A 24,505-nucleotide genomic window follows, 5' to 3' on the forward strand; every position below is an offset into this window, starting at 1 on the left:
TTGTTCTAGAAATCTTGAGTGCTTTTAATTAAAGAGACTCGGCTGAGTAAAAAGTCGGGGGAACACTTTGAAAAAACTGGCCCGTGTTTGACTCCGATCGATTCAAGTTCGTGTTCCGATTTAAATTTACGCCATTGAAATTTGACGAACCCCAAATCTTTTTCGACAAACTTTCCTCGACATTAAAAGCACGTCCCCGCCACAGGAACTCGTACGTTTAAAACCGAGAACTTGTAAATTTATGCTTTCGCGAGGATATCGTCGAAGATGGATTATTTAAATCAACAACGCCCGATTAGAACATCGCATTGTGTTGTCCGCTGTTAATGGAAATCCATCAGCAACGAGGGCACGTCGACGTTTAATCGGTTCGCGTCAGGAAATTCAAAGTAAGTGACTTTACGCGAGCTACTTCTACTGCAGCGCCCGAAACCAATTATCCTTCTGCATTCGGGGCTTTGAGCCTCGGTCAGGGTGCACGGCAGGCCCTCTCGAATCACCGTGTCAATCATTCGCCAATTAATCCCGGGAAATTATTGCTTGGATTGATTCACGTACCTGACGCACCTGACAACCGGATCAAGTGTGCAAAGTGCACTTGCGTCTGACTTCGAGTAGACCGGAGGCTGACTCATTGATTTCTCGAAACGGAACGCGGCGACGTGCATTCGGTAGCACGTACATACCAATCTCGCGACATGTCCCGGATGTAAGCACGCCGAGATTTTACATCTCGTTCGTTTCCGTAAAGCATATAAATTCGTTCGATAAGTTACTCGCGTCTTATTCGAACAAACGTCAATTTTATTTATATTAATCGTGATATATGCGTTTGTCAAAATTCTGTCCCGATTCGACTGATATTCGACGCGATTCAAACTAGTTTCCACGATGTAACTATGGTCGCTATTAACAACCAAAGTAACTATTAATCTTCTGTCATCAGATACGATACGGTACCGCAGGTCTGACAAAGCGTTGTTCCGTTCTACTTGGCTCTCCAGACTGCACTGTTCTGGTTGCTTGATCAAATGTTTCCCGATTCCGTTTGCTTGCGCGTCTGACCGTGTTGCCCTATTTCACTGCAGCGGCAAGAAATGCTCTCATTGTATTATCCCATTGCTTGGCAACGTTTACCTTACCCCTGTTTCGCAATGTATGCTGCTTTTACGAGTGCGGGTGGTTTTTATGAATATATATGAATAAAAGGTTCTTCGTTACTATTCTCTGTTTTGCATGGAAGTTTTTTTTTAATAATTCCATAACATACGCGGCAGTGATTCTGGTCCTACTGAACGCATCGATCGTTTAATTCAATTAAACGAATATGAGTCGGTCATATGCATTCAATAGACGCGTAACTGTCACGATCATTATAACAACCGACGTCTTCGTTTCGTCGGTTATCTGTATGTAAATTTATTAAAAAGACGCCAGCTGGAACACCACCGTACCGAGACATTCTCCGGCAAATTAGATTACTATTCACTCATCAATTCCCCTCTCTTTCGAGCGGGTGCGTTATCCGAAGAATTAATAAAGCTCAGAGGGAAGAGAAGGGACGCTGGACGCGAAAGTTGGAAAGAGACAGGGTGGACGCAGAAGGGAGAAGACACTCCTCGATGGAGGACGGAGGAGGAACAAGTACCACTTTCAATTCCGTATTTACATAAAATAATCTATAGCGCCTGAACTTGGCGAGAAATTACACGGTGCCTTCGGCGAGCTCGAGTATCTGCGACGAACGTTCGTCGAGTGGAAATATTTATTATAGAAAATCGATTCTCGAACACGGCCGCCGCCGAGTTAAGTGAAATTTAAACGTTAAAGAACAATAAGTGCCTTCTTATGGGATCTGATCCCGGAGCCAGATCACGTTTCTCATTGAATTATGTAATATCGCACGCGGGGTGAAAAACACGCTTTCTAGGATGAAAATAATGTCTTGAAACCATTTACGGTTAAATCAATTTTCGTGTCGCTATTGACACTGTTATTTCCAAAATTAAGTTCCACGCTGCTAGTTTCATTTACGTTAAGTGTACACCTCGCTGTCGCTATTTTCAAGTAGCGCGAATAAACCTTTTTACCGCCACTCGACATAAACTTGTACTACTTCCAGCAATAATCTCAATTATCGAGCTAGAAACCACCAATGGAACTCGAGAAAAGTCAACTAACGCTCTACCTGTTCGCTAACGTGATTTTCCGTACTATATTCGAACTGTATCGAAGTTTGGCCCGCGAGAACCTAGATTGTTGCAATTTGAAACTTCATTACGAATTGTTTTGCCGCGTAATATTACTTGTTATTTGTCGATAAATAGTTTACTGTATCATATTAGCGAGTTACACGAGACACGTACCACGCAATTATTGCGAAACTACATAATATACATGCACGGGAGCTACCCATGAACTTTCTTGGGCCCCGACAGCCTGATCCAACCACGGGCCTTAGGATCTCTCCAAAACCCGGCTGTACCATCAAACAGCCAACTTTGCGGTCGAGAAAGCAATTTCTTACTACAGATCATATATCTTAAATCAGTTTTACGAGCCGTGGTGTATACGAGGGGCAAGGGGCGGAGGCGGAAGAATGCGCGAAGTCTGCAGCATCGATGCGTTCGGCGGTGGTACGCGCGGTGGCGGGAAAACAGTCTCGAGGGCGTAGGTCACGTCATTTCGTGTTATTAAATTTATATAGATGGCACGGATCTCCGATCCCCACGTCGTAGATTTGTCAGAAGACACGGGGAAGGGGTTCACAGGGTGGAGAGAGAAAGAGAGAGGAACAGCGACCCCGCAGGCCTTGCGGGAATTCAATATTGCACTTCCCCGTGTCCACCCTAGCGTGGCGTTCCTCCTGAACCCTCTTGGGGAAGCAACCGGCAAATGTTTGTGAATCTAATGCAACCGTTCCCAGATTTGATGGTACAGAGAGAAAATGTGACGCCATCCGGCCTGGCTGACAGATGATACGTTGAAAAACGGTCAGATTACTGGATCCACCAGTGACGACGCCTCGCGAAGAAGGGAGGATCATCTTGGGGTTAATAAAAGGGAAATGGCTGATCAGCGAAGACTATGCGGTTTTCTGCTTTCAATGAAAGGGGAAAATTACGCATGATGAGTTAAGTCTTTGTGATAAATGAGTGGTTACGTTCAATAAGCAGTACCTATTTGGTCTTGCATGGTTTGCAGTAGCTATGAAACGCATTGCTTTGAATTTTAAAAAGTCTTTCTGACATCACGCGAGTATAAAAATACAATAAGTGCGTGGTTCGTACTTTGTAGCTTCTGTGCTGTAGAAAACGTGCGGCTAAGTATACGAGATATTACGCCGTTTCTTTTGAAAGCTGGAAGATATGAATTCACGTATCGCGCCAACTCTTTGCTCGGGGCTTGCCTTAGAAAATTTTAAATATCTCGCACAATGTAACAACCTCGTAATGCACGATGCGAGTAAATGCTTGGTTCGCGGCGTGTCGCAAGCGCGGGCCCACCGCTGGAAAATTTCATTTTCTAATTGAATCACTTTTGCGAATTCACTTGAAATTCTACAATAATTACTCCGAAATAAAATACGGAATTATACGAACGGTATAATTCGATCGCGAACGCGCAGCTCGGGTTTCACCTCAATGCCGAAAATATTATTCAATTAATTAAACTCCGGATTCGATTAAAAAGTATAACAAATTAAGTTCTGGCCATTTTAATTGAAACGCGGGGAGAAACGAAACTAATAAAATCCAGTCTCTCCATTGCGCAAAGTTTGCTCGACGTTCGATGAAACGTATGCGCTCGCGTTGATAAAAAAAAAAGCTTCATCGACCAAAGGAATGTACCTCGTGGCGCAGACTGAAACATCGTTTTCATTATTCCAATAATGTCGTAGCTCGACTTTCATCCCGTTAACCTTTCGCCCCTTCCCCGATTGGATTTTCCATTCCGGGTACACAAAAGACGGAGGGGGAAATTCGAATTTCCAAGAATTCGATCGGCTACGCGACGGGGTCCCGGAACAAGAGAGCGGGCGAACGCGATTAGCGGAGAATCGGATCAGAGGATCAACGTCGTTCTTCAGCGGCGGCGGAGGGATATCGGAGCCATTTACTTTTTCCTCCTTTTCTTTATCCTCTTCAAAAGAGAACCACCTGATATTCCTGCCGGTGCACGTAAACCGTGTGTTTACTTCACGGTAATGGGTGCCGGTGCGTGCTTCGAGTTCTTAAGTTTGCACTTTCCCTTTTCGACGAGTCAAATAGAAAGTCTAGGTTGAAACAACAGAGGCTGGCGAGAGGGTGGTGGAGAACACGACGCTTTGTCTATTGTTCGACTGGAACGAATTGTAATTTATATATCTCGCTGTATGAACCCTTGGTCGATCTACATAAACATTTCGAAAGTAAATGGGGATGACACGAGCTAGGCTAGGAAAAGGAAGACGAGGAATGGGAAGAATAACGATAGAGAGTGAGTAGAAACACGAGGGCGAACGAAGACACGAGCGGCATGTGGAACAGTTGCTCAAAGCGCACCGAGCTCTCCTATTTTTCTTTGCCCTTCTTTCTACCTTTACTTTATATAATGATGAGGCTGACCCATCCCCGTTCCCCACGATCCGTGGTGCAAATGTAACTCTCGTGTGGCATATGTGAGAGTTTTTTGTGGTTCCAGATGAGAGCCACCTTGTAAATGAAATGGAGTGCCGGCCATTAACGATGAAACTTCGCAGCGCGTATATTTCGTCTGCCCTGGAACAGAAAAAAATATATAAACGGGAGGAGGGGGTGGAAAAATTGGAGCCCTTTATTTAAATCGTCGAAAATAAATTGAAAATTTACGATCCCGTGCGATATCATTTCTCGTTTAATTTCATTTTTGTTACGATATTTATTCGAGTGTCGCATTAATTTGCGTGTGTTTTTGATACGTTTCGTAAAACACGATTCCGATATTTCTTTGTCGAATCGCGTACGCCGATATGTCTGAAACACTCGCATACATTAAGTGAATAATTTCATTTGCTTTTACGATAATTTGCGTTTTTTAACTGCCGCAGATCGCCGTTGTATCGCGCTGTTTGTTGCGTATACACGGCGCGTTTTAAAATAAATCAATCAATAAAACATGAATCCTTGTACACTTGTTTAGACAGTCAATATTTACGCGATCAGTTGGACAACTGTTTTAAATACCACGCGTGTAAACGTATCAATTCACGCTGATAAATAGAAAATAGCGATAACCCGTAAATTATTATCTCTTTGACAGAGATTTCAGCTGCTCTTTCACGATGTCTACCGTATTTAACTCAAACCGGTTCTAGAACTTGAACCGTTCATTTTCAGGAACATGGTCACTCTTCGGTGAAAGTCCTTTGAATTTGTACGGCCCAGACAGTATCTCGACGCGATCTCCTACCCTCCATTTGGCCAGTTCCGTTCGCCGTTGAGTAACAGAATTCACTTTCATTCAAAGTTAAATACTCGAGGCAGAACTTCCGTCCCCGTGCGCGGCTCCCTTTAATCATTGATACCCGATTCACACCCGCTTGGAATGTATAAATAACTAATTAGCTTGGCGACGCGGGACATGGGTAGGGCGCCAGGAATGCATAATTAAAACGTCCATTACCGTGCACGCCATAGTTCTTCTCTGATACGCGCGAGGAACCGCGCACTTTAATTTGTCCCGCGGGAATTCAAGCTGTCTCCAATTTTACCGCACCGCGAGCATCGTCCTTCGTTCGCCATCCGTTCAAAAAGGTGGCCAAATTTCGAAACGATTAAAGATCAAATTTGCCGCCCATCATCGCGTGATATACGAACAATTAAATTATGGGTATCAGAAATTAATCTCCAATGTAAAACTCTTTACTTCTATCGATCGAAAGGACCGAACCAGACCAAAAGATGGCCACCAGAGTCCTCTGACAGAAAAAGAGCGTTCCAAAAGTCGCGGAGAGTTAATTAACGAGAACCCATTAGGGAAAGGAAAAACACGGGTCGAGGGGAAGTCTGTTTCCAATAGCGAAAATGAAAGCGAACGGGAAACAGGTCCCTTCCTCGGTCTACGAGAAGGCAACTTATGGACAACACCTAATATTGTGATCGTTGGCGAGCAGAATGTCGAGCGACGCGTACGGAAGGCTACTGTGGTAGCGGTACCAAAATGAAGGCAGAAAGGCAGGGGTAGAGTGGAACGAGCCGGAACGAACGATCAACCCTTTCGCTCGATCCACGCGCGAGCTGACAGATTGGAAACAGGAGACTTTTATGGCAGTTCTTTCACGCGCAACCATAAATCCTTAGTCTGGATTGTTTATCGTCCAACGAGAAAGAAAATTTCTCATTCATCTCAAAACTATTCGTAGGGCTTGCGTACGTCCTCTATGATTAGTCTTTCATACGCCCTCTTTTTTATATCAATCTTTTGTATTAATATACTCATTCCTCACAATAGTTTTCGTGACTCGGGTGCACGATTTTTGTGGATCATTAACTTTTAACGAGGATATCATTTGAAGTATCGTATTCAAATTATGAGTACCTTTCTAGGGACAGCCATAAAGTCCTGCCTCGTGGAGCATTCTGTGAAATAATAAATCCTGTTGCATTCAACGAGATTTATCTACGAATGTAAGAATTTTTTATCCTTTCGTATAAAAAAGAATAAAGACCTCATCCTCTTTACAACCTCCAAGAAACACAGAGCTCAACGGTACTTCGTCTGTTATTTAAAAGATCCTAGCAAACCGTAAAATGTACCAGAAGAAAATTCTTCTATACGCTGACTTGAAAAAATGATCTTGCAACTGTTTATTCATTATACTGTTTCTCGTATGCGTTACAAATTAATGTAAGCAATTTTTGATTCACTTCGAAATTAATGCGTGCTGATTAGTAGCACGTGCCTTCAATTTTCTACGAGAGTCGTAAATTTCGTTCAGTGAAGGAAATGTTCGATTTTATGGAGGTTTCTTTCGCGGTTCCAGTCGAACACGCGATGGACCGAATTGGAGGAAAAAATTCTAACAATGAGAAGTCGGGCTCCCTCGATGACGACGTCCATCGTCGTTCTGCCGCGAAATTAAGGGAAGCGTTTCGGTTCGATCAATTAAACGAAGCGTCGGCCAGACGGGAAAATAATAAAGCGAAGCCTCCGTGGCAAATGGAAAAACGTCCGCTGGATGATAGGTGTTGCGATTCAATTTACGTTTCTTCTATTCCTCGTTATTGGTACGCTGTTTATCAAATTCCAGAGAAACGAATGAAAACTACGCGCAAATTAGCCACGAGATCCACCGATTGTTTTCATTTCCTACCTCCCTCTCTCTTTCTCTTTCCACTTATAAAGTCATAAATGAAGTTCCAACGATTTCATTCGAAATCCATTGCACCTCCGCGGATCGGTAGAAATTGCGGGCCGAAATTAACATAACGATAACAATTACAATGGATCCCCTATCATTACCACGGTCCATCCCATTATCTCGAACAAAGCCGACCAAATATCCAACTAACGCGATTGATGGACGCCGTCCTATTAGCGAAGCCGTATCCAGAGGCGTCAAAATAGTTGCTCGCGAATCGTAAAGCTCGCGGGCGCCGCGTACACACGTACGATAACAAAGTAACGTTCGACTCTTCGCAATTGTCGAATTTCATCAACCGGCCGCGACTTGGTCGCGTGTCCCAGGCTCACCTGCACGGGCGCGATCGTTTCGGGTCCAGGCGGCGTGTATTATCCAAATTGCATTATCGCCCGGTGTGTTTGCACGGTTATATCGTCGCTGCGCGCCGGGTGTATTTGCCGTGAAGCGCTTTGCCGTGCGTAGCCAGTCAAATGGCTTAATTGCTTTGTCCACGCAATTACGAAATTGCTTACAATTTACAATCAGCCAGTCTAGCGCCGCTATCTCCCTCCGTTCGACCGCGCTGATCAATTTTACGAATAGCCGCGTCCCGCCCGTCCTTTTTCGCGCCAACTTTCTACCGGTGCATAAATCAGCGAACGAAACGGACGTCGAGCTGGGGTACGCGTGAAACGCGCGGGACACGTTGATTGCGATTGCCGATCGTTAGGCCACCGTTCGAGAGGATCTCGTTAATCGTTTCATCTTTCGTAGATTCGTGGATCTATTATAAGCGAAAGTTCGATTTTTCTATTCGAGGCCAATCGCGTAAAACAATAATGCGTCTACCCAACGAAGTCGAAGAATCGAACGTTTTTCAGATGTTATTTCAGCGATATCTCGACTGAAATTTTAATAGAAACGATTTAATGAAACGTCGAAATCAGAGACGGTGACGTCGGTCAGCGGATTCAGACATCGCCATTTGATCTTTAATAAAAGGAGCATGTTTGTTCGCAAATAACTCGTATACACATACGTATGCACCGCGACGGTGACGTCGACACTTTTCCTCGCCGACTTGGCCTGTGGACGCAAACACGCTCGCTCGTTTCCAGCTGACGGAAATTTTCATAAAATTCCGCCCGTACCTTTCTCTTTTCCTTTTTCTCTTCTCCTCTGAACCCTTCCATCTTTCTGTCTAACTGCGGTTTTAATAAATAGCCAGGCTAGATTCCGTCGCTCATATTTTTAATCTACACGCGGCATACGCCTGCCCGTCTTGCTCGTGTTTCACAAATATCGAATCACTTACGGGTCGCAAAACGTTCCTCTGGCCCGTTTCAAACAATCGCCGACTGGTTGGCCGATTTTCTCCCTCTATTTTCGCGTACGTCGACTTGACGGGCCGCGTTTAACCCTGTCGTCGTCGCGAGCGAACGTACTCGTTGGATGAGCCGCTGTCGCGTGGTCTAGGGGTGCCTTTCCATGGTGAAATTAATGTCTCGTCGAGCCGCAATGACGTTCCGTGTCTTCTGGAACAGTGAACAGCTTCGAGTCGGGAGACGAGCGAACCGAAAACGTTTTGATCGAGTATAATCGCCGGTGGAAATTCCTAATGCTCGATGCCTGCGTTCTCTGGCTGCGACGTTTTGGTAGAAACAGCCCCATTTTTAGATTATTAATGTATGTTTTAATATGCATTGCAAATACGAGTGAAACTGTGCTTTGTTTGCTGCTCTATTGTGCTCTTTTGTTTTTCTACATTATTCCTCATGTTATACGTAAAAAATATCGACGTTGTCGGAATTATTGCAAAATTAATAATGAAAAATATGTCGAATTGCAATGAACGCGAGAAGCAAACAAATAACGGTTCGCAATAACCATTACACTGGGACCGGAAAAAAGATCCTCGACAACACGTACAACCGTCCAGTCGTATCAATTGCCGACCGATAGACTTTTAATTCCAGTCAACTGACCGAGCAAAACCGCCTGTTTCGCCCCGGCCTGCAAACAGCACGGTTCATCGCACAAAAGTAGTCCTCGATGCAAAATTCGTTTATGTTCAAGGCTCGTGGCCGATCAAGTGTTAATCGACTAGATAAAACGAGCATGCGGTCGGACCGCCGCGATTCACACGGTCGATGATCGACGATACAGCGGGGCGCCGCCCGCCCGACACAATGACGTGGTCATCGATTTTTCTTTTTTAACTACCTACAACAAGTATCCCGTATAATTGCACAGCCACGGAATAATTTAACAACGCCGCGGGCGAGGCGGTCGCGGTGAATTTAACAGTCGATGCAGTCCTCCGCACTTTGCCTATTTTTCCTCCCAAACTACGGCCAATAATGGAATTAGATCGGATGATCTCGAAACGACCGCGGTGTTTTTCCGCAAAATCCAATAGAGCGCCTCCCCCATCGATCCGTTACGGTGTACGGAGCGTGGAGAGGAAACAGGCGAAAAAAAAAAGAGAAAAAACGTCGGCCCGTCTGGTTTTCGAGAGGCTCCTTCCAAACGCGAACGTTCCTGCTTCCTGTGCCGCTTCCTGCACGCGCGCTCTTTTCGAAACGGCACGCCGTGGCGGGGGAAATTCTCATTGTTTGCCAAACATCGCGGCAGCCGCGAAAAAATATCCACTGCCAAAATATCGAAGCCTTTTGACTCTTGACTCGGTCGAGTGTATCGACGATGACGGATGAAGTCGCGGGAAATTGTGAAACGGTGTGCGAACGAGCTTTTTGTTTGCCGGTCCATTGTTTGGATAACGTGTATCGGGTGTTGGGCGTAGCGACGTTGAATCGCCATGAAAATTTCGTTTAAACCGTACGAGGCACGGCTCTACGGCCAGAATTCGTTTAGCCTCTCTCCTTAAGCGTTCGCATTTCTAAATAAACGGAGAGAGCGATCTAGATGATACACGTAGTCGCGTACAAAGTGAACCGAATCAGATCTGGATTCAAAGCGATCCACCAACTCCGTCTCGCAAACCGAATCACAGAAACTTTCTTTGCTCGTTCTTCCACGAACGAACAGAAGGAACTCGGTGAACCGTAAGATCTCCTATATACCGTTAAGAATCGAACGACGCGGGACGGCTGATTCATCGCGTTCCATCGACATGGCTGGCCAGGCGTAATCCGAGCAACTGGTCCATTACGTGTCGGCTCGTAAAGCATAGGACTGCGAGTAGGAGAAAATAAAGCGTGATCAAGGAGAAAAGTAGTCGTACGAGACGGGGGACGCGATAGGACGCGATAGGACGCGAGGAATCGTCGATACCAGGGAGGAGAATGCTCGCGTGGTGCTGGCGTTGTCACGAACCCGAACGATATGAGCCGGCGTCTTCGAATTCCTAAACGTAGCCCAATAAAAACTTTTCCAATTGCTTGCCCCGGCTTAATTCACCCAAGTCGAAGTTAAGCAGCCGGCTGAGTTGTACGACGGTTTTGTGGGCGAAAGAAAAGGTTGTTCGATCGAGAATTTTATTGAAACGGAAACGGAACAGCGAAAAGTGAGTTATCTGCAATCAAACGAACATTGATCACGATTTATGTTGATTATCTATAAAAAAAAACAGAATGTATTGGAAGCAGAAACATAGCTGATATTTTAGTTTAGCTATTACAACATGTTCGTACTAAAGATATAACAGCTACGATCCCTGAATAGGGGTGAAAGCACAAAGGGTGGATGACTGGCGCCGCGCTACCGTTGCCCTAGAACGGAGATCAATCGGTAGCTTCTCCACAGTGGATGCTGCGACCCTTCGCGCGACTCTGCTGCTTTAACCGCTACAAATCGTCCCTGTCGTAAGTTTAATGATTCGAGACTATTTTTAGACCCGTGATAGAAATTCTTCTTAAAGAGGACGTAGCACTTCGAATAAAGAGGAGAGTCTTTTTAACGACTCTTTAAGCGACGATCCGTAGCCGACTCTGTTCTAGTGTTATTCGCGCTTGAAATAGTAATTTCGAGAAGAAACTCGACGTATTCATCGGACACGCGGCACGTAAACGATTTCAGTAGCGACCAATCCGAAGAGTTTTCCACGATATGACCGATTCCGTGCACGTACCTCCGAGTTAATAGCAATTAGAGCATGTACCTGTTAGAAACTGTCGCGTCGCCCTCGGGTAGAAGCGGCCCCGCACCTAGCTGCACGCTAAATGAATCATTTGATTGGGAAACAGCATCTGTTTCTGTTTTGAATGGAGCAAAGTTATTGAAATCGCGCAACGGGAGAGTAAAAAAGCGATTTCGCTCGCAGTGTTGTCGTTCAGAACGGATGAGACGTTCAATTAAAACGCGACCCGCATTTCCGCCTGGCTCCCACCCCTGCGAAAGTAAAACAGCGCTCGCAGAAGTAGCCTATTAACGTGTCGCCTTTGAGATACAAATCGTGTACGCCACTTGAGGGTTCGTTCTTTTGTAAGGGAGTAACAATGCGAGTGACGCGCGGATACATATCGTTCCGTATGGAAAGCACGGTGGAATGAAAATTTGCACGACTAAAGAGAAGATAGAGCAACGTGGGATAATTATTCTCTTCTTCGACATTGACGTTTGAAGCACCTTAATTTTACAGCTTTCGATAACTTTCGATTCGGCTGTAAAAGTGACGAAGAATGCTTGAAAAATGTATGGCAACCTGCATAGACGAATAACGAGCAATCTTTTCATCCGCTATCGATGGATTCCAATTAGAGGGCTCGCATGTTGATGGGTGGTTGATGGAACGCATGCCACGACGGAAGAACGAACCGGCTGGTAAGAAAGACAGCGAACGGATATCGGCGCAGTCCCGTAAAGTTTCGATAAGTCGGTCTCGAAGCGTTTACTTCCTGGTGAGCACGACTGCCTCGGATAGGATAGACGGAAGTCTAGACTTTGAAAGATCAAAAGGCATCGACGGCCTGGAAGTAACGCGGTCCTGGTCTCTGGCTTCGTAGTCGGTGGGCTTCCACAGAACCTCACCCTAGCCCCCCTCTTCAACCTCCCCCCCCCCCCGTCCTTTTCGTCGGTTTTCCGCTTTTTCCTCCCCTCCTCCCTGTCTTAGTTCCTATTTCAATCTTCTCGTCTCCTCTCCTTTGTGAAGGCCTGTTTGTCCCTCCGCGCCACCCTGTCCTACTCCCGACCATCTTTATAGGTTATGCAATCGTCCTTAAACGCTTTAGAGCGGCACCACTTTGATATCGAACATGGAATCATCGGAGAAATTGCAGTATTACCTGTCGGAATCGGTGTTCGCGTTGTAAAATGTAACGCGCGAGATGGCCGCCATTAAACGAACCAAGGATCGACGTGGGTGTCGGTGGTTTTTATTGAACGATAGCGTAATAGGATTTGCAAATTCTTTGGAAAAATGCATCTGTCGATCCCACGTGCTCGTATGCTCGTTACATATTTCTCGTCTATGTCATAGAAAATTGGTAAATATCGGCCCGTTAATGGGACATTTGATATAGTCGAGCTTGAAAACTCTTTTTATTTTTTGATCGACAGATTTTAATAATTTTCGGGTTATTTGTCATTTTTCTAGAGGCATCGATAACCCAATAATAAAAAATAACTGGATACGCGAAGGTCTAACGATTACTATCTGACAAATTATTGGACGAATAGATCCATCGTTTCACCGCGTTCCTTCATCATTCATTATCCCAATCCCAGTGCCTCTTTCCTTTTCCTCCTTCCTCGTGTTCAGAGATTTAACGGGGGATCAAAGCACGCGATGGGAAGTTTGATGCGATTATAAGTTCGAGAGTAAGAAACGAAAGAGCTAATTGCATCTTTTTCTCGGCAAAGGGTAAGCTCTCTCTGCTTCGGGATCTCGAGGAGCAAAATTGAACGATCGACCTCGTTCCGCGGCGTGCTCGAATTAGAATTCTATTAACCTATTTCTCGAAATCGCGCGTCAAACTGCAAACACAAACTTTAACGATGTTTTTACGGCCCTTCGTTATAAAATTACCTGCGATGTGATTGCCTGTCGTAGGATTTTCGATTTCGACAAACTTTAATGGCAAAGAATGAAAAGTTTCAATCGTCTCTTCGTATTGGTCACAGAAAAATGAACCCCTTCCTTTAGAAAACTGGAGAAAACAGCGCCGCATCGGATGCTAAATGTTTGCATCCCATTACGCGATCGTCGCTCTAATTTACTATGCTTAAATAATTAGTAATTTCATCTAGAAGTGTGAACGCAAGGGATACATGAAAATTATGTAAATCATGTTTAAACGTGACAACTGTTTGCACGTTAAAACGACGAACTAGAATATCTAGCCAGCGGGACAGAATAAATGTGCCAACAGCAGTCGACGATAGCCGAATGTGCACGGAATTCGTTCGCGGAAACCAGCTGACTCTAATGATGCTGCGTTTACGGAAACGCGCGCGGAGGCCACGGTTCTCATCGATTACGGTTAAAACGTACAATTGTCATTATTATTATTTTACCCTCATTATCGGGACGTCTATTTAATTTCATCGACTTCTATTTCGCAGCAACGATTAAACAGACATCGAGCGGCCACGCGCCAATTTATCGGGGGGCTGTATCGCGGTGCACTTTGCTGATTACACGCTTCGATGCGCGCGTAAATGTCAAAATAAAATTCAACGCCATCGATTCCGCCTGATAATTCCATAAAACGCGGAAATTCGATCACCGACCGTGCCGGGGCCGTAAAAAGAATCGCGGGACTGCATCACGAGTGATTTCGTTATAATCTTTCGCGTTGTCCGAAAACCACCAAACATTTATCCTCCGTGTTTACCCACGGTACAAATTTGCTAAATTGTAAAAATTCTTCTAACAATTAACTATCGAATAACAATTTCAAAATATGTAAAGATACGACCGCGTTGTGCTAATCGTTTCAAATTTGTTTTATTACGAAGTAAGCACTTGGAAAGCGTAGGCACTCCATGTAAACCAGACCAGCCTAAACGTTTCCACGGAAGACAGGGAGTGAACGCGAACGTTTCGCAGAGAGCACGAGTAATTTCAGACGGTTAGTTCGCAAGAACGAAAGTTCACGACGCAAGAGTTCCAATTACAAATAATGAAATATCTCGTCCAGAGTTCTGTAGAAGTGCACACGCTTACGAGCAAAAGTTATTCACGCCGTTCAAACTTTCGCGGCTCTAATTATGAAAACAACCGCGTTCGTTTGGAACCTAATTCGGAGATGATGGGGGTTGCTCGACGCGAGTTAAGGGTAGAAATGTAACAACGGTACGATCGTACCCGCGACGCATCTTCGATATGCATTCTCCCAATAGTTGGAGGACCGAGACACACTCAATCAGCGCGTCTTAGACACGAGCAAGCGTATGCTAGACCAGCTACCAATGGTCTTGGCCAGGGGTGGACATACATATATCCCTCACTGCCACAGGAAGGACCCAGGAGGCCTTACGAAGGGACAAAGCCACCACTAAACCACTGCAGGGCTGTCAGTAACAAGCGCCGGTTAAATGGTAAGCCTTATACCCGAGACGCATCGGATGACTCGAGGAAGTCAAACCACTTTGGGAACTACAGAACATCGAAAACTGATCTGTATACATTAATAAATGGTCTCGATAAAAATCGAATATTCCAAGCAATCTCGTTGCCAAGGCTTACTTTCCATCCACCATAGGATTCCAATGAAGAATACAAATTTTCTTATAAAATGTTCGATAACTTAATAGCCCTTATAAGGATCTCTCTGTAAAATACTTCTAGTATCATTCTGCTCGTGTACGCTTTGACAGAGTTTCCCTCTACAATCGTTCGTTATTTCGTGTACCAATTACCCACTGGATATAGAAACGACGAGGGCATTGGAACAGCGGAGGACAAGGGTACGTACAGAGTACATACGTTTCAGCGAAGCCGATAAAAAGACGCTTTCAATATCCAGCAAAAGGAATTACAAAAATTCGGATATTAGTTCGGTGTGGGTCGATCGTAATCGTGTGCGAGAGGCACCGTCGATTCGCAGCAACGGGATAAAGGAAGAGGGTGAACGCGACGGGGGTGGAAAGAGACGGAAGGGTGATAGCGTAGGTGAGGGCACAGAGGCTCGGCTTCTCCTTTGAGATCGTGCCAAAGAACGTTCCATATGAAAATAAACCAAATAAATCGCGTGTTCCAGACGTACGCGTAATAGGAAACGAAATAGGATGTCGATAGATCGAGTTGTTTTTAGTCGCCCACCTACCCCGTTCGTCTAACCCCGCGACCAAACGTTTCAGCGTTCCCTCCCTCGACGTTCGTCGTGCCTTTCGTTTTTTCCGTGCGTTTCGACAGAACGTATCGCGTGCCACCCCCTCGTCCTCTGCCTTTTCGTCGTCGGTGTACGCGCACTTCGAGTTACACCCACCGAAGCTCGCTGGGCCCTCTGATGTGTACGCGTCCTGTTCGACTGGCTGTCGAAGCAGAAGTCAGGTGTGCAACTTTCCCGGGAAGAAATATCCAATCTTCCCCTGTCGGTCAAAGCGGGCCGCAAAAAGGGCCGAAGAATGAGGCGAGGCATAGCTGCGTCGATGCACGTTGCCAGGCTAACAGAAACGTCTTAACGTCAACGTCAGATCGAAGCGTCGAGAAGCTTCTAACGCGACTTCTCACGCCGAGGACCGCCAAGAAAAGAGTCTAAATCGAATCAAGCTTAAAAACGTGGACGCGTGCGTTCCATCGAATTTCCTACCATCTTTTTAAACAGACAACTTCTTCGATTTTTCTAAGAGTTTTTGGAGAACGTATCCTGACAGACTATTTTACCTTTCTTCTTTTTTTTTCACGCCACGTTCCACGATTCTTTTTCACATTACGCGAGTCAAAACCGCTCCACCATTAATCCTGCATATTTCCATCGCGAAAAGCACCGGGTGGATGTACCATTTCCACTAGCGGGCCGGGTGCTTCCAGCGAGATCGTGGCCTCGCCGGGGTCGCAATAAAATTGCATGCCCTACTCGCGCTGGTCTGAGAGATCGCTCATGTGTCACTCGCGGACGTGTTCCTTGATACCAGCAGATGCTTTTCGCTAGGATTTACAAGGCAACGGTACGTGAAGCGCGAGTACCGCCTGGTACCGAGCCCGGAGTAGGGCTTTGCTGGATACAGGGTTCACGGGCTGGAGTTAGACCGTTCGAGGGGCTGGGTGGTAAGGGGGGTAACAGTCAACGATAAAACCAGCACCGGAGCCGTATTTGGGCGGGATGTTTTTAAAACTTGCTCCTCCGCTCGTCGACACACCCACACCATTAAGAAGCATGGTTCTGAATCTTTCCTTTTCTATTCTCGACCTTCTCGAACCGATTTCTCTTTCTTCCCCGATGTCTCTCTTCCTCTCTCTCTCTCTTATCTTTATCTCTGCTTTCTCGCGAGAGGCTCGCAAAAGTCTAAGCACTACGTCTTTCGGCCTCACCCTGACAAGAATACACGTTACGCTCGAACAACTAGCTCTTTCACCCACCCTTTAACCCAACCCCCGCCAGCCTCTGTTTCTTTTGCTCGCTCCCGAGGTTTGCTTTCAACGTAACGCTCGTGGTACACCGTTCCAGACGAACACCCGCCACCGCCCCCTTGTCTTCGAGATTTCGGCTCTCTCCGTTCGGATTTAAATATCTGAGAACGGGAAAGAGACGGCCTTTTCCGTCGCTTTTAGTCGGGCCTTCTTTTTTACCCCTACTCCGATTCGTTCACGTGCGTCGCGGTCGAGAGTTTGTAGCCTCGATCCAACGTTCTCTCTTTTCCTCCAACTCCAAAGGGGGTGTCGAGCCCCCATCGAACGAGCTGGAAACCTCCACCGTCTTACCGTTAAAAGCCTGGCTCCTTCGCGCTCCTTTTTTCCGACCGATTTCTTTTCTTCTCTCTCTTTCTTTCTCTCTCTCTCGTCCCTCTCGTTTACGGTGGAACACCTCGCGACGTTTACTCGGCCATGATCTCTGTGTGTACGCGACGAGTCGCGTGGAAAATTCAAAGACGTCGTTCGAGCGAGGTTTGGTAATTGTCTGTCGATGTTTTCATCACATTTTACATTCTACCACTAATGTTCAACCTTGTACAATTAAAAAACCATAACGCGAGAAGCCTAACACGAATATCGATATGTTCGCGTTAGTGGTTGAAAACGAACGTGATCCAACGAACCGTGGATCACCATCAAATGTGAAATTCAAATTCGCTTATACGCTAATATTTTCGCGAGCAATTCTGACAGAATTCCGCCGGCGGAAATATCGGAAAGGAATCCAAGTTATTCGACGGAATAATATTTCGATCATTTTTTAATCGACCAAAGTACCGCTTTCGTAATTCCGTTTCGATAAACGAATACCTGTGTATTTCCCGTGTCTCTGCTCTTTTTCCTCGTTCCCTTTATCATATTTTATTCTTCATAAGCGAGCGTTTTAATCAAAACGTTTATTAAATCGCCCGGCAATCGAAGAGGGTGCAAATGCGACTCGTTAATAACGACGAGCTGACGGAAAAATAGGGAAAAGAAGTAATAATAACGGAAACCGAACGGTCGGAACGGTAGGAAACATTTAAATCGAGGTTCGTGCTACGGCCTGCGTGCGTGATCATTGAAATAAAGATTGTACAAACAACAGGCGGCGGTCGTGATTTTTTAAATATCGCGCGATCGAAAATTTATAATTTCGCACGTGAGCGTGTAGCGACGCGAAACCATAACGTAGAACGGCGCTAGAAAGCGACTGAGGGGGATGAATAGGATATACAGAAAATAATTTCAGACCGTGGCAAATGAAAAGAACCGTAGGTTAATTAAATAAGATTCCAAATGTACGTGCGTTTAATCCAGGCAAACTATGTCATATCAATATTAACTCTAAATATCCCATTTTCGTCCAAACAAAAACATAGCCGTCTGCCCATCGTGCGCATAGAATCGTTTGCATCTCGAACGCGACAGAGCAGTGCCATTCTGAATTTTTCGCAACGGTTCCACGGGCGGAAAGGATTCGTCGTTTTAGTATAATTTATTCTGTTAATTTTATACACGTCCGGCCGTATCATTATGCCCGTGAAAACATATTTTAATTACGAAAAAGCTAATTTGAACATTGATATACTGGCGCGTGGGCACGCGTACGAACGAACGACTGTTACACTGTATCATCGCTTTCCTTTGCGTTAGACTGCGGACATAAATAATAATTATTCTAATGGGAGCGAACTACGCGTAAAAGGATCGCAACGCTCTTTTCCGGATTATTCTACCAGATTTGTAGCTTTTTAATTTATTTAACTTTATTCAATATTACGCGCGTGGGTCCATGGACGGAGGTGCTGCGCGCACGAGAGAGGAAGCGTTTAATGGGCATCTAAATTAACAAAGTTGAGGTTACACGGCTGGAATACATAAATGAGGGGTTGCAAAATCGAGCACGTTTCAGATTTCACCCCGAAATCTTTTAACTATACGGAGGAATTTTTAAATAATTTAGTGGGAAGAATAATAAAACTATGGCCACAATGAAGACTTTAAAATCATGTCCAGAATATTTCACGTGCTCGATGCAGAGATAAAAATTCTTATTCAACGAAATCTTCCATCGACACACCGCGAACCCTTCCTCTATCTAGCAGTATAAACAAAAGTTTCCACTAAAGTAGTTCGTAATTAACAATTCGCCTTGGCCAAACAAAATTCTCGTTCGAAAGGAATCGTCCCCACTTTCTCCGGACCGAATCTCGTTAGCGATCCCATTAAAAGCGACGCCTCTCGACTCGACGATCGTCCGCGGGTTTCCTCGAATTATATACACAATCACTAATAGGATCGACGCGGCAGGATGATCATAGAGAGGACCCAGCGTCGACGCGGCAATAATACCAATCACGGCCTCGAACTCGGGGCGCGATGGAGAACGAGCAGGGCGCGAGGGTGGCGGCTCTCCCATTTTTTGGTAGAGCGTCTTTAATTAAGATCTTCCCGTCGAAATTTCCCAGGCGTATTCGGTTTCTGGGGCTCGACGAAAGCGGCCGCAATTCTCGATAAACCGTGCTGAAAGGAAACTCGTTAAAAGCAATCCAGCGGCGATCGAATCGATCGTTTTGCACCGCTCGACACTGCGCGCGGTTAGAGCGGTCGCGGAAGAACGGTAGGGGTAGCTTTGCGAAAGACAATCTTGAGGGCGAGAAAAAAAGGACGAGCGAAGGGAGGAGTACTCTTCGTTCGTTACATGATAATAATTATGGAAAATATAGATAGAATGTTTATCAGCTTACGAGGAACGTATACGTTGGAAAATTTAACTTAATTTTCGCACACGCGAATGATACTTCGCTGCCTTAACGACTATCAATTTTTCGATTCGACCAGATTTACCTCCACGAACTAGAGCAGCTGATTCCGCACGATGAGCTTTGGAAACGAAAAGGAAAGAGGACGCTGGTAGAGAGACATGGCGCGCGCGGATGAAACGAGCGGACTCGAGCAGTAAGGTTTGAGGAGTAGAGGTAAGCCGGCGCTTATATTTAATTAAGGAGGATACGGGCTCCGACGAAGAGAGAAAGTCGGATGGCACGAGCTCAAAGAAACTCCTGACTCGCGGCTGAGCGAAAAGGAGCAAGTCTGTGTTTCTTGTCTAATTATCTACCCTCCGCGTCCTGCCAGCCACGTTCACTTTCTACGTCTGGTATCTGCCGCGCGATCCGATCCTCCCGCCCCTTACTCTGTTCCTTCTGATTTCCGTCCAACTTTCCACGTTCTCCACCCGGCCTCTGATTTCGTTCCAGCCTCTTAGTAATTCCTCCTACTTGCCTCCTTTCTTCTTTTGCCTCCTCTCTTTACGTTCATTTCCTCCCGTCTCCTTCTCGTGCGTTGGCCCATTTCTTATCGAAGTCGCAACAGTCTCTCGGACACCGTCTCGCGCGTCAGACGGAACTTCGTCGACCGATTTCATCATCGAGAAGAGTATCGGTCGTGATGGACAACGGTGAGGTCCAACTTTTTAATTGGACGCACTGCTCGCGCGAGATTACCTCTTTACTGCATTCTATATGGTATTCTTATATTTTCAAAGGGCGACGACGCTAACCCTTAATGTTCCTATAAATCCAGCGATCGTGCACGACCGTGGTCGCATATACTTCTGCGGACACACACGCAACGAGGAGGAACGTGTACGCGTGCACACGTATGCAGGAGGCACAGCAATACCATCGGCACGCAATTACTAGAAGGGTTTAGCACGCTTGCGGAGGTCACACGCGGGACAGAGAAGCACCCACTTCTCTCTCGCCTAGGTGGCTAATGCGCGAGACTGATGCGATGCCTAGCGATACAGCCGTGAGACAAGGAAGGGTTATAATCGTTTTAAACGATCGCGCCAGGCCTGATTAAGGATCGTCGATCCTCTTAGCGGTGCCGCCGATGGCGCTACCCCCGGGCTTACAGTGTTTAGGCGACGGTCATAGAACCCACCCCTCCTATTTAGTTTGTTTTATTACAGGATATTTCGGGCCACGACACCTACCTACAAGGGTGGATAATAGGGGATGGTTTAAGAATTTTATTTTGTCGCAAGATATTTCACGCACGTAATGGTCATGCGCGGAAGGGTTGATTTTAATGAGAGTTACCAAAAGAGATCGGATAAGAAGCAACGTATGTGTACACGTGTCACACGATTTGTACTGAAATGAAAGTATCCGTGTAATGAAATCACTGCGATTAAATAACATTATTTTCCTGTAACACCGTTTGCATAATAATAGAACATTCATCCTTAGAAGCTAACTGTAATCTTGTGCGCCATTTTTATTATTCATGGCTTTACTAGATCTCGTAGTTGATTCCGTAGTCACTAATATTTTATATTTACGAGAATTGCTGTATTCTTGGCTCTTGCGACTAACATTATTCACCTTGAAGTTATCGTCGGATGTATTATGATTACTGTAATTATTCTCCCTTAATTTAGAATGAAACTTGTCAGATACGTTCTTGTTCTTGATAATATTATTCAGCACCTTAGGGTGCACAATGTAACTGCCATTCGATTTGCGTCCAAAACTAGCCGTACTGTTTACGAATCTATCGGAGTGCGGATCGTTACTCGACAATCTCCCTTGTTTGCTCCAATTTAAAATATGAGGCCATCGTTCCAGAGACAAAGATCCATTGCGAATTCCCTTACTATAAAGAGGATACAAACGACCAATTTGTCGGATATCAGGAAAACCACCCCTCGTTTCCTGCTGCTGATGCACTTCACTCGGTTGACTCATTTTTTCTACAAAAAAAAAACCTTAAATCCTATAAAGAATCGCACGCATTCTTCTGACACTTACCCGTCGAGGTGGACGATTCTAAAAAACTTTCGATAGACCGCCTGTTACTATTCAAAGAGTCGAATATCCTACGCAAAATTCGCTGATAGGCAGTCTTATTCTGGCCAGCTGAGCTCAACACGTTGGATATAACAGAATTCATCAAACTCGTATTCGTGGATGCATCAGCAGGTATCACATGCACCAAATGCTTCTGTCCCAGTTGATCGGTTCCAAGAATCAGCTTTGGCGTCAACTGCTTCACCCTGCCACTCCCGTTGTCTCTCGACCTAACATCCGTCGAGCCATTTTTCGTGTCAGTGGATACCACTTGCGGATGTTGAATTTTAACGTTCTCCTCAGTTCTTTGCTCTTCCACATCCGTCGTCTTATTATTAGGCGTCACAGTGGTACTCTCAACATTTTTCTCGGTACTATTACTCACGCGCTCCTCAGAAACGGTATCGTTGCGAGGTTTCTCAAGAGCGTTTCTGTCAGGCAACGAGGTCCTGTCAGCGTACTTCCAAAAATTCCCATTTTTCCTCTGCCGTCCAGCGAAACCATCCTCGACAACCACGTAAGCACTGCCGTCATTACGATAACTGTGTACGTCGTTCAAGTACCGATCCTGTTCGCCTTGCGAGGTCACGTAGACGTACGACTGCGGCCACAGGCTCCTCATGTGGTAGCCACCGTCTATCTGTGGCATCAGCGTCAGCTGAAGATCGTGCCTGGTGGATCCGTGGGACGAGACCCGATTGATCCGCCGTAGCACCCATTCGATCGTTGGGTGCGCGTGTTCGATGCACGGCTCGCAGTCGCTGCACCCCTGTTGACAGAATAACCAGTGCCCGGTTGGCAGTTGATAAACCTCGCCACGCGACAGGACGATGCTGGCCGCATCGTTCGGGACGATCGGATACGGGCCACCGTAAAATGGCGCCTCCAACAGCCGTTTGTAGAGCTGGTTGTTGCCCGCTGGCGGCGGTGAAATGGTTTTGAATACAAATTCGCGGAGAATGTGCACCCAGTAGGAGGGCGCGTTAAACGATTGATCGGGTTTGCTGGCGCGACGTTTTTGCGGCTGATTGGCTTCGCGGCTGGTCGACTTCTCTGAGCTTCCTTTCGATGGCGACTGGTTGCCCGTGGATACCAATGCGATCTGCGAGGAGAGTTCAGAGATGGACAATTTTCCAAGTCGAAGGCTACGTGTTTCGAAAAAATCGAGTGGTACCGTAATTTAATCAATTATTTCGAGGTGCATCGTGGAAAATGTGAAACCTAGTACGCGCTACGGTTGAAAATCGCAGACACTCGCTATGTAGACATTCTTGCGAGAAATATTAAGAGACTTATTGATCTCCACTCACCATCACTATCAAGATGAGATACCATTTCTTCGGATTCATGTTTCGTTCACTTTTAATCGTCCTGAGAACGGATCTATCTGGGATGAAGTATTAAAGAGAATCCATGATGCCGCAGGAGTCGGTGCAATCTGTCTAGCAGTAGGTAGGCGACTGAATCATGGAATAATGATGACCAAGAAACTGTTGGTATCGAACATATGATCGTGTTCCACTACGGATACTCAGACACCGTTTAAGAAGGCTGACGTTACCTATGGTTAAACATTCGATCCGCGGATCAAACAGTGTAATTCAAGCACACTGGTCGGCTCGTGTTTATTGCACGTAACTCGAGAATCCGATCGATGAATCCAAAATGTTCAAACAAGAATTAAAATTCACTGGTAAACATATAAAAACAAGAAGAATAACTAACGTATCAGAGGAGAAAAATTCATACATCCCGTATGCTTTTTTCTTCTGCTCTTTTATAAGTTACTTTCTTATTTGAGAATTTCGCAAGACAAACATAAATTCCAGAGTTGCCTGGCACACCAATGGGGGATTATAATTTTCTAGTGGCTGCGCAACGTAAGCTTTAATATCGGAACTTTTCGAAAATCCGTACAACATCGTAGCACCGATAAAGCGGAATTAATCGTTTTCCGTATCGGTGATATAAATATTGGCGATCGATGGACACGTTGACCGTATCGGATAGACATTGCGAGCGATCGAGAACGTCATACGGTGCAACGCGTAAAATACGTACGTCGCCAACTAATCTACGTTTTGATCGTGAATTTGTTTCTATTCGACGATAGGAACCACCTGTCACGTGCTGGTCGGATAAACGGTTCTACTATGCAAGGAATGGAACACGATAAATTATTGTTTCATTAATACGACACGCTGGAAACAGGACGTACGACAGAAGTTATTGTGAACTGGTACCGTTAATATTGAAGTGAACGATCGTTGCATTTTTCACGGTGACAAACGTTTCTTGGCTTTCGTTACCTTGCACAATGGCGGTGCTCCACTTTTCGATGATAAGTTATCGCGCGACCTGGTCTTTAGACAATTTTTACAAAAGGGAAATGAGTACAATGAAAATAACAAAACTGCTAATTTCTTTTCATCAATGACTGCTTTCAATAAGAGTCATAGTTTGTTATAGTTTTAATCGTTTCACTTTGTGGTGAACATGGTTTGTACTTAGATATTTAAGGAAGTTCATAGAATTAAATACTCTAAAATTTAGATCACTTTTTTAGTGATCATGAATGTAGAGATTCAAAGCAAAGAACCGGAAGCTGTGTTCGAGATGGCGATACCTGTCGATGTCACCCGTTGCACCACCTCTGGTTGATTCAAGTAAGCTAAATAGGGGATGAAACGAGAATAGCTTCAGGAGTAAGAGTAGATTAATGATTATTAAATACAGCCAGCTTTCCCTTGGTTTTAAAGTGGACAGGAT

The 24,505-nt window shown here is 45.4% G+C and overlaps 1 protein-coding gene across 1 annotated transcript; it reads right to left on the reverse strand.

Moving 5' to 3' along the window:
- Nucleotides 1–21,139: 21,139 nt before the first annotated feature.
- On the reverse strand, nt 21,140–23,085 carry LOC143433456 (uncharacterized). The gene is made up of 3 exons (XM_076910793.1): nt 23,047–23,085; nt 21,698–22,838; nt 21,140–21,639 (listed from the first exon to the last, which is right to left on the reverse strand). Exons 1-3 carry the CDS (start codon nt 23,083–23,085, stop codon nt 21,140–21,142), a joined length of 1,680 nt encoding a protein of 559 aa, XP_076766908.1.
- Nucleotides 23,086–24,505: the final 1,420 nt, after the last annotated feature.

Source organism: Xylocopa sonorina, chromosome 3, assembly GCF_050948175.1.
Source record: "Xylocopa sonorina isolate GNS202 chromosome 3, iyXylSono1_principal, whole genome shotgun sequence".
NCBI lineage: Eukaryota > Metazoa > Arthropoda > Insecta > Hymenoptera > Apidae > Xylocopa > Xylocopa sonorina.